Raw genomic sequence first — 17,036 nt, forward strand, 5'->3', positions numbered from 1 at the left:
GGTTGTTAGTTTTATCTACAGTTACAAAAATCGGTATATACATTTTACTCCTCAAGCCGGACAACTTTCTATTACATAGTCATTAGCTCGGACCAAGAGGAAGTCCGATATTTTGGTTTGAATATGGTGAGCCTCTCTCTGAGCCTATGTCCCTGTATAAAGCTAAGTTTGCCTATCCGGAATTAACATTGTAGATATCAACAACGTCTTTCTGTCTAGTCGTAATTACATTTTGGATAGTTTGTATTATCATTTAAGATATCTGTAACATAATTTTGACTAGTCGAAATGACAGAGTATGGCAAGCCGTTTTAACATTTAATCATGAAAGGGCCAAAGCCTTCGGCACCGCCACCCGGGTGCCTTTAGGTAACTAAAGGAACCGGGGTTGCGGTGCCACCGGCTTGGGCCCGCCATCGCTGCTCGCAGCTATATTTTTCTTTGTTATCGGTTTCCCGCCACTTGTTTGTTACTGTTCCTGATTAATCCTCACCTGTTCCTTGTTCTGTTGATTGGCATCCCTGTATATTTAAAGGGTAACTAAACCCCTGGTCAGAGCCTGGCAATATTTGAAAAATGCTGGAAAAGTGGGCAGAGCCCAGCGGAGGGGGGCGTGCACCTGAGACGCATCTCTTTGTATGGAACTTGCCTACGTCACCAACAACCGCTGTGCCACGTACAACCGCAAACATCCAATAGGAAAATTCAACTGCAGTAGCCACCGTTCAACCTGAAGAGGGCAGCACTAAGACGTTTTTACACCATATATTGTAGAAATAGAACACTTTATAAACAAATGCCAAAAAAGTTACTCGAATCAATGACTGGTATTAATAAAGATTCATTCTTACAGATCATTAACTAAAAAAAGTTGGTTAAGTGTTTAGTTACTCTTTAAGCCCTCAGTTTCTTCAGTCCTTTGTCTTGCTTTGATGTTTCTATTGTTAAGCTGGTGTGTTACTCTGTTCCTGTGTTAATTTGAACTTCTTTTGGTATGTATATGTATGTGTGTGTGTATATATATATACAGTATATATACAGTATATATACACACACACACACACAGCAAGTGTGACACTAGTGTCTCAAGATAGAAACATAAAAAGTTTGAGAAATATCAATACAGTGCGTCCTTGGCTACAGTGTAACACTTAAATGGCCTCCGAGCAGTGGAAAGATCTCTTGATGCACTAAATTATGTTAGTTATGAAACATGTTTAATCAGTACAGCTTGGTCATTACTTTAAATTTGTTCATTATCAGGCCCAGATTAATCTGTTTACCAACCACAGAGGAGATTCCCATATGAATTTGAAAACTATAAATGGTTCACCATTGTGCATGTTAATTATTGTCACTATATTGTACAGTCACATGTGTCTGTGTACACCACAGATTAATAAGAGAAAGCCCCCTGTGTCTACATGTGTGTTTGCAGTACCTGCATGAGAATGGTGTAGTGCACAGAGACCTGAAACCTGAGAACCTGCTGTACGCCACATCAGCGCCAGATGCTCCGCTCAAAATAGGTAAGGCTCTCTATTTGCTTGATGGGGGAACTGCAGTTTGGCAAAACATCTCTTGTTGGTGAATTAGCTTGCAAACATGCAACATGATCCTGTTGTGCATAAGAGAAACATTCACTGTAAGATTTAAAGGAAGAATAATCACTGAAATTGTGTCATATTCAAATGTAGCTGTCACCGGTCATTTGTAATGATTTCCTCATTCATAGTTTGGGTTAAGGATTTGAACTCATAAGCGGATGTATTAAACTTCAGCATGTGACTTAATGTCATGCAAACCTGTCCAGGTCAGGTTTCATCACAAAAGCAAACTTAACTTACTAATCCAAACTTAATGGAATGCAGAAGCAAATATTTGCATATATTAAGCACTATAAGCATGAGTATTTATTTATTTATTTATGAAAGAATGAAGCATTCTAATAAGGTGCTATATCCTATATATATATATATATATATATATATATATATATACTGTATATACATATATATATATATATATATATATATATATATATATATATATATATATATATATATAGGATTCTTTGATAAATAGAAAGTTCAAAAGAACAGCACTTCGGTCACTTTATTGTTTATGCATTCTTGCTAAATTAAACTGTTAACCTAATTTCTAAAAATAAAAAAAGTACATTTATATATGTATTCAAATTCATATGTATTCAAAAGTTTGTGGTCAGCGAGACATTTTTTAAAGACATTTACATTTTTAATTAGCAAAAAATGTATCAAGATTTCTTTATTGTATTCAAGAATGTTAACACTAAGAATAATACGATACACTGAAAAAAATGATATGCTTTATCTAATCAATAAAATTGTGGCAACATATTACAAGCAATAATATTAATTAAATTGTACAAATTAGAATTAATTAGAAAATTAGTTTGATTAACTATTACTCAATTCTAATTTGTTCAATTTAATAAATAATATTGCTTGTAATCTGTTGCCACAATGTTATTGATTAGATAAAGCATATTCATTTTTACAGTGTAGATAGATAGATAGATAGATAGATAGATAGATAGATAGATAGATAGATAGATAGATAGATAGATAGATAGATAGATAGATAGATTTTTTTTTGTTAATCTGCTTTTATTTGGTGTGATTTATCTTTTACAGCCGATTTTGGTTTGTCGAAAATTGTAGACGATCAGGTAACAATGAAGACTGTGTGTGGGACTCCAGGCTATTGTGGTGAGTTCATTAAAGAGTGTTTTAACAGCACCATCTGTGGCTTATTTGCACAAAGAGAATTACAGATTTTTTTTTTTTATTCTTTTTACAGCATGAGTGCAGCAGAGCGTCTCCTCCCACTTTTATTCTTTTCTTCTGATGTTCTTTCTTTCTCTTCCTCAGCTCCTGAGATTTTACGGGGATGTGCCTATGGCCCCGAGGTTGACATGTGGTCTGTGGGAGTTATCACGTACATTTTGTGAGTGACACGACATACTTGTCTAAAGTTATTCTCTCACAAGAATGCTGTGCTTAGTCATTCCATCTCTCTGTCATATCAGTCACGAGAGGCTGGTTTTGTCTCAGATCAGTCTCAAGTGTGAAGCACGTTTTGAACTTTTGTGTGCAATTCTAGGAGTTTGATATAAATTATTTTACAAAAAGTCTGAGAAATGTTTACTCTTTGTCAGAAACGTTTTAGAAATGTCATCATTTAGTTTACATGCTATTAAATCCATTTGACCCATTTGTAAGGAACCAGTTATTCACTGAAAAACTCAAATGTAATCCTGAATTTCTTTTTTTGTATTCCTATGAAATTCAAGTGAAATAGGCATTAATGTATTTATGCACTTTCTAACCACAGGGGATAATATTTAGATGTACTGTATACAAGACGATCTTAAAAAGTAGCACAAATTAGCTAGTAACTAGCAAAGTAACTAGTACCTACATAAAGGTAGCGAAGTAAGAAAGAAAGAGAAAGAAAACTGCTCAGTTCCAGATTGAATATGTAAAAATTTTACTATTAAGAGTGCACATACAGACTTTAGTCTTGTAGTTTTATTTGAATTAGTAGTAATCTAATTTGCAGTATTTCCCATGGTTTGTTTCTGTTTTGGGTGTCAGCTTCCATGTTTTTTCATTGTTTGATTATTGGTTGCACCTGTCTTCGGTTGGTTGGTTGCACACTGAGGAACGCATGCGCCGAAACACGTCTGTGCAAATAAAACAATTTATGCGATAGTGCGGCCACTTTCCTGTTTTTATACATTCTATTCATTCAGGCCAGCACTCTTAAAGTCTAAGGCCCTGTTTACACGAGAACGCTCACGGGTGAAAACGTAAAAATATTTTTTCGGATGTCCCTTTCGTTTACACGGCGACGGCGTTTTGGGGGCTTAAAAACGCAAAAAAGTGAAACCACCCTCCAGAGTGGAAATCTTAAAAACGCTCCACTGCCGCGTTCCCGTGTAAAGGGAAAAACGCAAAAGTCTGCTTGACAGTGAAGGTTGTACGCAGGCGCGCAGTCTTGGTGTTGTTGTGTGGCAGTGCTCCACATTGCCACCTAGCCGCCTGGAGTGCATACTACATTGAATTCCAAACTCTTTTGCGTCACCATATGCACGCGGATTTCCCACCCAAAACGCTCGTCGAAACGCAGAATAAAAAGTGATAACGCAACGCCACTTTTGCGTTTTCTCTTCAGAATCGTTTCCGTGTAAACATAGCCTAAGTGTAATTATTGAGTGAAACCTGCTCCTACTCCCATTCATTGATTATTGGTTGCATTGATTGTTTGGTTTTAAGCCCCGAGCTCAGGGCTGTTTTCCAGAAAGCAAGGTTATCTTACCGTCAAACACACCCTGAGTAAGTTGTTCATCCAACTTATGTATGTTAACGGTTAACTCACCAGACATTCTCAACAGACCGTGGAATTGACGAGTCACCATGGAAATGGACACTAAGAAGAAGTGCGCCATACTACTAATTTCTTCTTCTTTTGTTAGATGCTGATTTATATACTTAATGCATATTGCCACCTGTTTGGTTGTTGTGCAGTAATTTTTCAATATTTTTGTTTAATAATCTGTAATCACAGTGAATAAGAACTATATAGTTTGTTTGATGATAGTTATATACGGTAATAAAAACAAAGACTGATTAAACTAAATAACAGTCTGTGCATGCAAAGATAGCTTGGCTGTAGACATTTATTTTTTTGTTTTGTCATTTTGCTTCCACATCGCTTGAAAGGTATCATATATCATATCATATATGTATTTTATTATAGAAATACATTATAGCATAGAAAACGTCCTGTTGCAAAATAAACAAAAAATGTCCGAATGCAGATGAACGATGTGTGAGATGAGAATAATATAGGCTAGCTATATATATATATATATATATATATATATATATTATAATATAATTAGCATTACCTTGTTTTAATAGCACTTTATAAATCGATATATATTTAATACTGTGTGCAATCTATCACACCTACTGAAGCCTCATCATTCGGGCACGCATCGCATGCGCTGAACACCTCTGAAGTAAACTAACTTTGGTAAAGAACCTGCTCTGGAGCAGGTTATGTTCAGGTATAAGTTGCTATGACTATTTACATACAGTACCCTGAAAGTTAACTCCGTTTTTGGAACCGAAACTTGAGGTTATCCACCTACCTTTAAACATACTCGGGTATGTAACATAACCTGCTATCTGGAATACTAGAATACAACTCTGCTACAAATAGATGTAGCACCTTTTATTTCATCGTCTTTGTTGCAACCTGGCTGTGACGGCAAGGAATCTACAGTAATTTTCTATTCTATATTTATAAAATGAATCATATTATATATAATATAATATTTAGAGCCAGATATACTGACAGCTTGCGCCAGCACAAACCCTCTTTTGCCATTAAAAACCTACTGAAGTATTTACCAAAGACACGCAGTGAAAAATTAACGCTGAAAATGTGTGGACAGGGATATTTTTGTGGCTGACCTTATTTCGCATGATGCATTTGTAGGAGTTTCCCTTTCAAACACAAAATTTATGGGATAAGAGTATTTAAATGAATCACACAACATGATTTACTAAAGTTTGCATTATTTAACGCCCAAAAAAGCATGTCTTAAACCAGATGCTAATTTGAGCTGGTCTTGGTATTGCATTGGTCATTATGAAGATGATCCCACTGTATCTGTGTTCTTTAACTTGTCAGTAGATCACAAGCAGAACTTTTCGTTTTCTTGGATTTGCATTTTTTTTTTTTTTTTGGAATTGCGCTCAATGTTTATTAAATCTGGCCCTTCGTATTTTGCTACATGTATCCATTCAAGATATATAAATATACATATATCTATTCATGTATCTACAGTACATATCTATTTAATATTTATAATATTAATAAAACAATTATCATAATATCTATTATTTTCTGCATGCCTATATTACTTAAAAAAATCTAAGGTATTTTATATAAAATATTATTATAATTATATTAATATTAATTATATATAATATATTATAAGATTATTATAATAATATATAATAGTATACACTACCAATAAAATGTTTGGAATAATTATGGGTTTTTTTAAGAATTATCTTATGCTTACCAAGGCTGCATTTGTTTGCTTAAAAGTAGAGTAAAAACAGTGATATTGTAAAATATTATTATTGTTTAAAATATCTGTTTTCCATTTTAATTTTAAAATTTAATCTATTCTTGTGATGGCGATCATTACTCCAGTCTTCAGTGTTACATGATTATTTCTGAAATTATTTCATTTCATTATTTTCACACTTTTATTATTATCAATGTTGTAAAAAGTTTTTGCCTCTTTTTTTGTGGAAACCATTATACATTACCATTCAAAAGTTTGGGGTAAGAGTTTTTTTAAAGGAAATTAATACTTTTATTCAGCAAGGATGCATTCAATTGATCAACCATGACAGTGTGTTTATAATTTTAGAAAATATTTATATATCAAATAAATTCATTGAACTTTTACGGTCTCCACAAATATATTAAGTAATATAAATGTAAATTATTAATGATTGAGCACCAAATCAGCATATTAGATTGATTTCTGAAAGATCGTGTGACACTTAAACCTTAAGAAATGGCTGCAGAAAATCCTGCAAATAAGTTACATTTTAAAATACATTAAACTGTTAAAAGTTTTTTTTAAATTGTAACAATATTTTACAATATTACTGAATTTGATATTGTTTTACAGTATTTTAATGAGGTTTCTGTTAAATCTAGTATTATTAAACATTTTTTTCTGTTTCTGTTCTCTCTATAGGTTATGTGGTTTCGAACCCTTTTTTGATGACAGAGGAGACCAGTACATGTTTAAACGCATCCTGAATTGTGAATATGAATTTGTCTCCCCCTGGTGGGACAATGTGTCTCTCAATGCCAAGGACCTTGTGAGTAAATCTCAATATATATATATATATATATATATATATATATATATATATATATAAAATTATATATATATATATATATATATATAAAATTTTGCTAAAATTTTGTAATTTTGTTGTTACTGCCAGTTCATTAAATCTGTTACGTTTTGTGCCTAACAACACCTAACAACACCAGTAAATCACTATGATGCACACACAAGATATTTTATATATGTTTATATTTATGTTGCAAGATAATATGTTCATTTTCACATATTCAAATACTGCATTCCTTCATATGGTACAGTGTGCATATTTTAAATTTAACTAGTCTGAAACGTAATAACTTTCATTATAAACAACTTTTTTTGTTTTCCTGGTTACACTTGATTTTTAAGGTTCCATTGTTACAGTAATATTAATTAACATGTACTTTAGTGTTAAGGTTACTTTAGTGTTACAATAAGTACATGTAACAAGGACACTGTAAAATAAATTGCTACCATTTTCTTTTATGATTTCTTTTATGATGGTGTTGGGTGGTGTTAGTTTTTCTTGTTTTGGAATTCCACATATGATAAATGTCCCCATTACCTGACAGATATCACTGAAATACAGTAGGTGTCCTGAAATATCACACATTTCTGTGACCGATTTACACTTTTAAAGGACAACTCCGGCGCAAAATGAACCTTTGTTCTAATTACACATTGTTACCTATTCAACCGTTATCTGAAATTTGTTTTCATGATTGCTGAATGTAAATAGTTTTATCTCTAAAAACAGTTTAGCCTATAACGCTAGTATAATGCTAGTATATAGGGCATAGAGTAATGACAAATAAAAATCGCTTGTTATTATCACTAACAAGGCTCAAAATAGCCCCACACTAACACGATAGCATAATAAGGGTCCCTACATTCAAACCGAAGCATTGAGAACTTTATCAGTATCCAAACAGTTTAGTAAGAAGATATTTTATACACACAGTCAACTTCGCGAATACAGGAAGAAGCCATCTTTGAAAAATAGTCTCTACCAGTCGATCTACGAATGCCGATCCAAGTGCGCTGAACTGTGCAGAATCTCATATGGTCCGTTGTTTCCGAAAGAAACACAAACACGAACCGTTTTCTTCTCTTCAATATGTACATCTAGACTACTGTTCGCGCTCACCTTATCACCTTATTCACATCTCACCAGCGCACATGGATCGGTGTTCGTAGATCGACTGGTAGAGACTATTTTTCAAAGATGGCTTCTTCCTGTATTCGCGAAGTTGACTGTGTGTATAAAATATCTTCTTATTAAACTGTTTGGACACTGACAAAGTTCTCAATGCTTCGGTTTGAATTTAGGGACCCTTATTATGCTACCGTGTTTGTTAGTGGTAATAACAAGCGATTTTTATTTGTCATTACTCTATGCCCTATATACTAGCGTTATACTAGCGTTATAGGCTAAACTGTTTTTAGAGATAAAACTATTTACATTCGGCAATCATGAAAACAAATCTCAGAATATAGCTGCAAGCAGCCATTACCGGGGCCAAGCGCAAGAAGCGGCAACATATGCCAAAATGGCTAGGAGTGGCAGACCAACTGCAGCAAGGAGCAATTACGGGCATTTTGAGAGAACTTTTGGCAAATGGCTAAAAAAATCACAAACATTACCTTATAAGATGATTTAATGGGTTATCACTTTCGAACAATAGGTGGCGCAGTTCCGAAATAGATGTGATGTGGTCAGAGTGAGGTGACAATGACACATGCAAAGTTTGGTGTCAAAATGTGAAGGCATTGCAGAGATAAAGCCTAAATAGTAATTTTGGCAGCATGCCTAAACTTTGATGCTGTGTTATACCAAAACGGTTTTGTCTATCATCGTGCAATTCATAACTTTTATTCGGCACAGTCTGGAGATGATACGATTAAATTTCCGTGAAAATTGGACAAACAGTCTAGGAGGAGTTCGAAAAAGAAGGTTTTTCAAAGAAATAAAGATGACGGACAGGAAGTTTGTCTGATTATGGAAAACCTGATATCTATGTTTTCGGCATAACCCAAGGAATCTATTAAGATCAGTTTCATTGCAATAGGCACATTTATTCAAACGTTATTAGCGTTTTCAGAAATTAATTATGACTTTTGACCAACAGGTGGCGCTGTCTCAAAATATTTTGAGTACCTTCAGGGCATGCTGCTTATGGCACACACTGAGTTTTGTAATATTACACCAATGCATTTGTTTAGTATAGCATTTTATTTCACAAAACTCTATTGAAGTCAATGGGAATTTCACGTTTTCTTCTTTTATAGCGCCACCAAGAGCCTCAGTCCCACAATTTTTTTCCTGTGTCTTCAGAGTGAGCCCATACATATGTGTGTCAATTTTGGTGAAAATATCTAAATTCGCTTCCGAGTTATAAACATTTATATGAAAAAACACGTAAAAAATGACTGACACATGACTTTTTTTGAATTTTACTACCCCTTACTATCAATATTTTCGCATTTGGGCATTTGCATGTAGTTAACAAGCTATGATTCCGTGTTTCTGACGATGGTTTCGTCTCGATCGGAACAGCGGTTTTGAAGATATCGCCAAGTGTTTTTTTCGCGCTAAATCGCTACGCTACACCAACCGTAAGACGAAACCCAGCATGTTTAGTATCGTTGGACTCGGCAACGATTCAGGAACTCAAAAACATGACTCCCGTGAAAATAAGTGTACCACACCCAAAGCTATAAGAGTTTGAAAAAAAAATTCACCACTAGGTGGCGCTGTTTCGAAACTTCTCAGGCTCCTTTAGGGCATCGTACTGATGACCCATACCGAGTTTCGTAACAATTCGTTCATGCGTTCAAAAAATACAGCATTTTAGCACATAATTCAAAATGGCCGACCGTCAAAATGGCCGTTCTGGGAAAATTGGATATCGGTGGACTCGGCATGACGCCCTGAATCTAACGAGACCAAATTTATGATTTTTGGACAAACCGTTCAGAAGTTACGAGCAAAAATAGCCATTTTTCATATCTCCGGACCACTAGGTGGCGCTGCGCCGAAACGCAGCACGTAGCCTCAGGTCATGCTTGTGATAACAAGTACCAAGTTTGGTGTGAAAACGAGTAAGCGTTGCGGAGATACAACCTCACGTCTGTTTTCGCAAGCGCTACGTAAAATTTGTTTATGCGTTTATCGAAAACGGTTATTCGAATCATCTTGAATTCCATAACTTTTTGTCAGCACTGCCTGGAGATGATCGGGTGCGATTTTGGTGAAAATCGGACAAACCGTCTAGGACGAGTTCGCAAAAGTAGGTTTTTTGGAAAATTCAAAATGGCGGCCGTTTTTTTATGACGGAAAATGACGTCATAGGGTGCGATCGAATCGGCATGAGCTCAGGAACAAGAGGAAAAAAGAATTTTGTTGATAGGCCTTACGGTTCAAAAGTTATTAGCATAATAAAAGTGAAACTTTGGACAGTTGGTGGCGCTAGAGGGAATGAGTTAGAGACACCAAAATTGGTGTATTTAAAGTTGGGACTGTCCTCTATCAGAATGTCAAACCAAAACAACTTTCCCGCAAACCGGTCTATGGGCTGCCATAGACGCCCAGTCGGAAGAAGAATAATAATAATAAATATAGCTGCAAGCAGCCATTACCGGGGCCAAGCGCAAGAAGCGGCAACATATGCCAAAATGGCAAGGAGTGGCAGACCAACTGCAGCAAGGAGCAATTAAGGGCATTTTGAGAGAACTTTGGGCAAATGGCTAAAAAAATCACATAAACATTAACTTATAAGATGATTTAATGGGTTATCACTTTCGAACAATAGGTGGCGCAGTTACGAAATAGATGTGATGTGGTCAGAGGGAGGTGACAATGACACATGCAAAGTTTGGTGTCAAAATGTGAAGGCATTGCAGAGATAAAGCCTAAATAGTAATTTTGGCAGCATGCCTAAACTTTGATGCTGTGGTATACGAAAACGGTTTTGTCTATCATCGTGCAATTCATAACTTTTAGTCGGCACGGTCTGGAGATGATGCGATTAAATTTTCGTGAAAATCGGACAAACGGTCTAGGAGGAGTTCGAAAAAGAAGGCTTTTCAAAGAAATAAAGATGGCGGACAGGAAGTTTGGCTGATTATGCAAAACCTGATATCTATGTTTTCAGCATAACCCAAGGAATCTATTAAGATCAGTTTCATTGCAATAGGCAAATTTATTCAAAAGTTATTAGCGTTCTCAGAAATTAATTATAACTTTTGACCAACAGGTGGCGCTGTCTCAAAATCTTTTGAGTACCTTCAGGGCATGCTGCTTATGGCACACACTGAGTTTCGTAATGTTAGACCAAAGCATTTGTTTAGTATAGCATTGTATTTCACAAAACTGTATTGAAGTCAATGGGAATTTCACGTTTTGTTCTATTATAGCGCCACCAAGAGGCTCAGTCCCACAATTTTTTTTATGTGTCCTCAGAGTGACCCCATACATATGTGTGTCAATTTTGGTGCAAATATCTCAATTTACTTCCGAGTTATAAACATTTATATGAAAAAACACGTAAAAAATGACTGACACATGACTTTGTTTGAATTTTACTACCCCTTACTATCAATATTTACGCATTTGGGCATTAGCATATAGTTAACAAGCTATGATTCCGTGTTTCTGGCGGTGGTTTCGTCTCGATCGGAACAGCGGTTTTGAAGATATCGCCAAGTGTTTTTTTCGCGCTAAATCGCTACGCTACACCAACCGTAACACGAAACCCAGCATGTTTAGTATCGTTGGACTCGGCAACGATTCAGGAACTCAAAAAGATGACTCCCGTGAAAATAAGTGTACCACACCCAAAGCTATAAGCGTTTGAAAAAAAAAATTCACCACTAGGTGGCGCTGTTTCGAAACTTCTCAGGCTCCTTCAGGGCATTGTACTGATGACCCATACCGAGTTTCGTAACAATTCGTTCATGCGTTCAAAAAATACAGCATTTTAGCACATAATTCAAAATGGCCGACAGCCAAAATGGCCGATCTGGGAAAATTGCATATCAGTCGACTCGGCATGATGCCCTGAATCTAACGAGATGAAGTTTATGATTTTTGGACAAACCGTTCAGAAGTTACGAGCAAAAATAGCCATTTTTCATATCTCCGGACCACTAGGTGGCGCTGCGCCGAAACGCTGCATGTAGCCTCAGGTCATGCTTGTGATAACATGTACCAAGTTTGGTCTGAATAGGATTAAGCGTTGCCGAGATACAGCCTCACGTCTGTTTTTGCAAGCGCTACGTAAAATTAGTTTGCGCGTTTATCGAAAACGGTTCTTCGAATCATCTTGAATTCCATAACTTTTTGTCAGCACTGCCTGGAGATGATCCGGTGCGATTTTGGTGAAAATCGGACAAACCGTCTAGGACGAGTTCGCAAAAGTAGGTTTTTTGGAAAATTCAAAATGGCGGCCGTTTTTTTATGACGGAAAATGACGTCATAGGGTGCGATCGAATTGGCATGAGCTCAGGAACAAGAAGAAAAAAGAATTTTGTTGATAGGCCTTACGGTTCAAAAGTTATTAGCATAATAAAAGTGCAACTTTGGACAGTTGGTGGCGCTAGAGGGAATGAGTTAGAGACACCAAAATTGGTGTATTTAAAGTTGGGACTGTCCTCTATCAGAATGTCAAACCAAAACAACTTTCCCGCAAACCGGTCTATGGGCTGTCATAGACGCCCAGTCGGAAGAAGAATAATAATAATAAATATAGCTGCAAGCAGCCATTACCGGGGCCAAGCGCAAGAAGTGGCAACATATGCCAAAATGGCAAGGAGTGGCAGACCAACTGCAGCAAGGAGCAATTAAGGGCATTTTGAGAGAACTTTGGGCAAATGGCTAAGAAAATCACATAAACATTAACTTATAAGATGATTTAATGGGTTATCACTTTCAAACAATAGGTGGCGCAGTTACGAAATAGATGTGATGTGGTCAGAGGGAGGTGACAATGACACATGCAAAGTTTGGTGTCAAAATGTGAAGGCATTGCAGAGATAAAGCCTAAATAGTAATTTTGGCAGCATGCCTAAACTTTGATGCTGTGGTATACGAAAACCGTTTTGTCTATCATCGTGCAATTCATAACTTTTAGTCGGGACGGTCTGGAGATGATACGATTCAATTTTCGTGAAAATCGGACAAACCGTCTAGGAGGAGTTCGAAAAAGAAGGTTTTTCAAAGAAATAAAGATGGCGGACAGGAAGTTTGTCTGATTATGCAAAACCTGATATCTATGTTTTTTGGCATAACCCAAGGAATCTATTAAGATCAGTTTCATTGCAATAGGCAAATTTATTCAAAAGTTATTAGCGTTCTCAGAAATTAATTATAACTTTTGACCAACAGGTGGCGCTGTCTCAAAATCTTTTGAGTACCTTCAGGGCATGCTGCTTATGGCACACACTGAGTTTTGTAATATTACACCAATGCATTTGTTTAGTATAGCATTTTATTTCACAAAACTCTATTGAAGTCAATGGGAATTTCACGTTTTGTACTATTATAGCGCCACCAAGAGGCTCAGTCCCACAATTTTTTTTATGTGTCCTCAGAGTGACCCCATACATATGTGTGTCAATTTTGGTGAAAATATCTCAATTCGCTACCGAGTTATAAACATTTATATGAAAAAACACGTAAAAAATGACTGACACATGACTTTGTTTGAATTTTACTACCCCTTACTATCAATATTTACGCATTTGGGCATTAGCGTATAGTTAACAAGCTATGATTCCGTGTTTCTGGCGGTGGTTTCGTCTCGATCGGAACAGTGGTTTTGAAGATATCGCCAAGTGTTTTTTTCGCGCTAAATCGCTACGCTACGCCATCCGTGAGACGAAACCCGACATATTTGGTATCGTTGGACTCGGCAACGATTCAGGACCTCAAAAATATGACTCCCGTGAAAATAAGTGTACCACACCCAAAGTTATAAGCGTTTGAATAAAGCAATTCACCACTAGGTGGCGCTGTTTCGAAACTTCTCAGGCTCCTTCAGGGCATCGTACTGATGACCCATACCGAGTTTCGTAACAATTCGTTCATGCGTTCAAAAAATACAGCATTTTAGCACATAATTCAAAATGGCTGACAGCCAAAATGGCCGATCTGGGAAAATTGCATATCAGTCGACTCGGCATGATGCCCTGAATCTAACGAGATGAAGTTTATGATTTTTGGACAAACCGTTCAGAAGTTACGAGCAAAAATAGCCATTTTTCATATCTCCGGACCACTAGGTGGCGCTGCGCCGAAACGCTGCATGTAGCCTCAGGTCATGCTTGTGATAACATGGACCAAGTTTGGTCTGAATAGGATTAAGCGTTGCGGAGATACAGCCTCACGTCTGTTTTTGCAAGCGCTACGTAAAATTAGTTTGCGCGTTTATCGAAAACGGTTCTTCGAATCATCTTGAATTCCATAACTTTTAGTCAGCACTGCCTGGAGATGATCCGGTGCGATTTTGGTGAAAATCGGACAAACCGTCTAGGACGAGTTCGCAAAAGTAGGTTTTTCGAAAATTCAAAATGGCGGCCATTTTTTTATGACGGAAAATGACGTCATAGGGTGCGATCGAATCGGCATGAGCTCAGGAAAAAGAAGAAAAAAGAATTTTGTTGATAGGCCTTACGGTTCAAAAGTTATTAGCATAATAAAAGTGCAACTTTGGACAGTTGGTGGCGCTAGAGGGAATGAGTTAGAGACACCAAAATTGGTGTATTTAAAGTTGGGACTGTCCTCTATCAGAATGTCAAACCAAAACAACTTTCCCGCAAACCGGTCTATGGGCTGTCATAGACGCCCAGTCGGAATAATAATAATAATAATAATAATAATAAGAACCGGCACAGATACAATAGGTGCCTCCGCACCTTCGGTGCTTGGCCCCTAAATATAGCTGCAAGCAGCCATTACCGGGGCCAAGCGCAAAAAGCGGCAACATATGCCAAAATGGCAAGGAGTGGCAGACCAACTGCAGCAAGGAGCAATTAAGGGCATTTTGAGAGAACTTTGGGCAAATGGCTAAGAAAATCACATAAACATTAACTTATAAGACGATTTAATGGGTTATCACTTTCTAACAATAGGTGGCGCAGTTACGAAATAGATGTGATGTGGTCAGAGTGAGGTGACAATGACACATGCTAAGTTTGGTGTCAAAATGTGAAGGCATTGCAGAGATAAAGCCGAAATAGTAATTTTGGCAGCATGCCTAAATTTTGATGCTGTGGTATACGAAAACGGTTTTGTCTATCATCGTGCAATTCATAACTTTTAGTCGGCACGGTCTGGAGATGATACGATTCAATTTTCGTGAAAATCGGACAAACGGTCTAGGAGGAGTTCGAAAAAGAAGGTTTTTCAAAGAAATAAAGATGGCGGACAGGAAGTTTGGCTGATTATGGAAAACCTGATATCTATGTTTTCGTCATAACCCAACGAATCTATTAAGATCAGTTTCATTGCAATAGGCAAATTTATTCAAAAGTTATTAGCGTTCTCAGAAATTAATTATAACTTTTGACCAACAGGTGGCGCGGTCTCAAAATCTTTTGAGTACCTTCAGGGCATGCTGCTTATGGCACACACTGAGTTTTGTAATGTTAGACCAAAGCATTTATTTAGTATAGCATTGTATTTCACAAAACTGTATTGAAGTCAATGGGAATTTCACGTTTTGTTCTATTATAGCGCCACCAAGAGGCTCAGTCCCACAATTTTTTGTGTGTGTCCTCAGAGTGACCCCATACATATGTGTGTCAATTTTGGTGAAAATATCTCAATTCGCTTCCGAGTTATAAACATTTATATGAAAAAACACGTAAAAAATGACTGACACATGACTTTGTTTGAGTTTTACTACCCCTTACTATCAATATTTTCGCATTTGGGCATTAGCATTTAGTTAACAAGCTATGATTCCGTGTTTCTGACGGTGGTTTCGTCTCGATCGGAACAGCGGTTTTGAAGATATCGCCAAGTGTTTTTTTCGCGCTAAATCGCTACGCTACGCCATCCGTGAGACGAAACCCGACATATTTGGTATCGTTGGACTCGGCAACGATTCAGGACCTCAAAAATATGACTCCCGTGAAAATAAGTGTACCACACCCTAAGTTATAAGCGTTTGAATAAAACAATTCACCACTAGGTGGCGCTGTTTCGAAACTTCTCAGTCTCCTTCAGGGCATCGTACTGATGACCCATACCGAGTTTCGTAACAATTCGTTCATGCGTTCAAAAAATACAGCATTTTAGCACATAATTCAAAATGGCCGACAGCCAAAATGGCCGATCTGGGAAAATTGGATATCAGTCGACTCGGCATGACGCCCTGAATCTAACGAGACCAAGTTTTTGATTTTTGGAGAAACCGTTCAGAAGTTATGAGCAAAAATAGCCATTTTTTATATCTCCGGACCACTAGGTGGCGCTGCGCCGAAACGCAGCACGTAGCCTCAGGTCATGCTTGTGATGACACGTACCAAGTTTGGTCTGAAAACGAGTAAGCGTTGCGGAGATACAACCTCACGTCTGTTTTCGCAAGCGCTACGTAAATTTTGTTTACGCGTTTATCGAAAACGGTTATTCAAATCATCTTGAATTCCATAACTTTTTGTCAGCACTGCCTGGAGATGATCCGGTGCGATTTTGGTGAAAATCGGACAAACCGTCTAGGACGAGTTCGCAAAAGTAGGTTTTTTGGAAAATTCAAAATGGCGGCCGTTTTTTAATGACGGAAAATGACGTCATAGGGTGCGATCGAATCGGCATGAGCTCAGGAACAAGAGGAAAAAAGAATTTTGTTGATAGGCCTTACGGTTCAAAAGTTATTAGCATAATAAAAGTGCAACTTTGGACAGTTGGTGGCGCTAGAGGGAATGAGTTAGAGACACCAAAATTGGTGTATTTAAAGTTGGGACTGTCCTCTATCAGAATGTCAAACCAAAACAACTTTCCCGCAAACCCGTCTATGGGCTGTCATAGACGCCCAGTCGGAAGAAGAATAATAATAATAAA

At 37.0% G+C, this 17,036-nt stretch overlaps 1 protein-coding gene across 1 annotated transcript in view; it reads left to right on the top strand.

Moving 5' to 3' along the window:
• Nucleotides 1-17,036, top strand: part of camk4 (calcium/calmodulin dependent protein kinase IV) — a 97,441-nt gene that overhangs the window by 63,700 nt on the left and 16,705 nt on the right. The window contains exons 7-10 of the mRNA XM_039662379.2: nt 1,439-1,529; nt 2,676-2,750; nt 2,913-2,988; nt 6,836-6,962. Coding sequence (XP_039518313.1) covers nt 1,439-1,529; nt 2,676-2,750; nt 2,913-2,988; nt 6,836-6,962 — 369 coding nt within the window. The remainder of the gene's footprint in view (nt 1-1,438; nt 1,530-2,675; nt 2,751-2,912; nt 2,989-6,835; nt 6,963-17,036) is intronic.

Source organism: Pimephales promelas, chromosome 4 (genome assembly GCF_988280905.1).
Source record: "Pimephales promelas chromosome 4, fPimPro1.hap1.1, whole genome shotgun sequence".
NCBI classification, from domain to species: domain Eukaryota; kingdom Metazoa; phylum Chordata; class Actinopteri; order Cypriniformes; family Leuciscidae; genus Pimephales; species Pimephales promelas.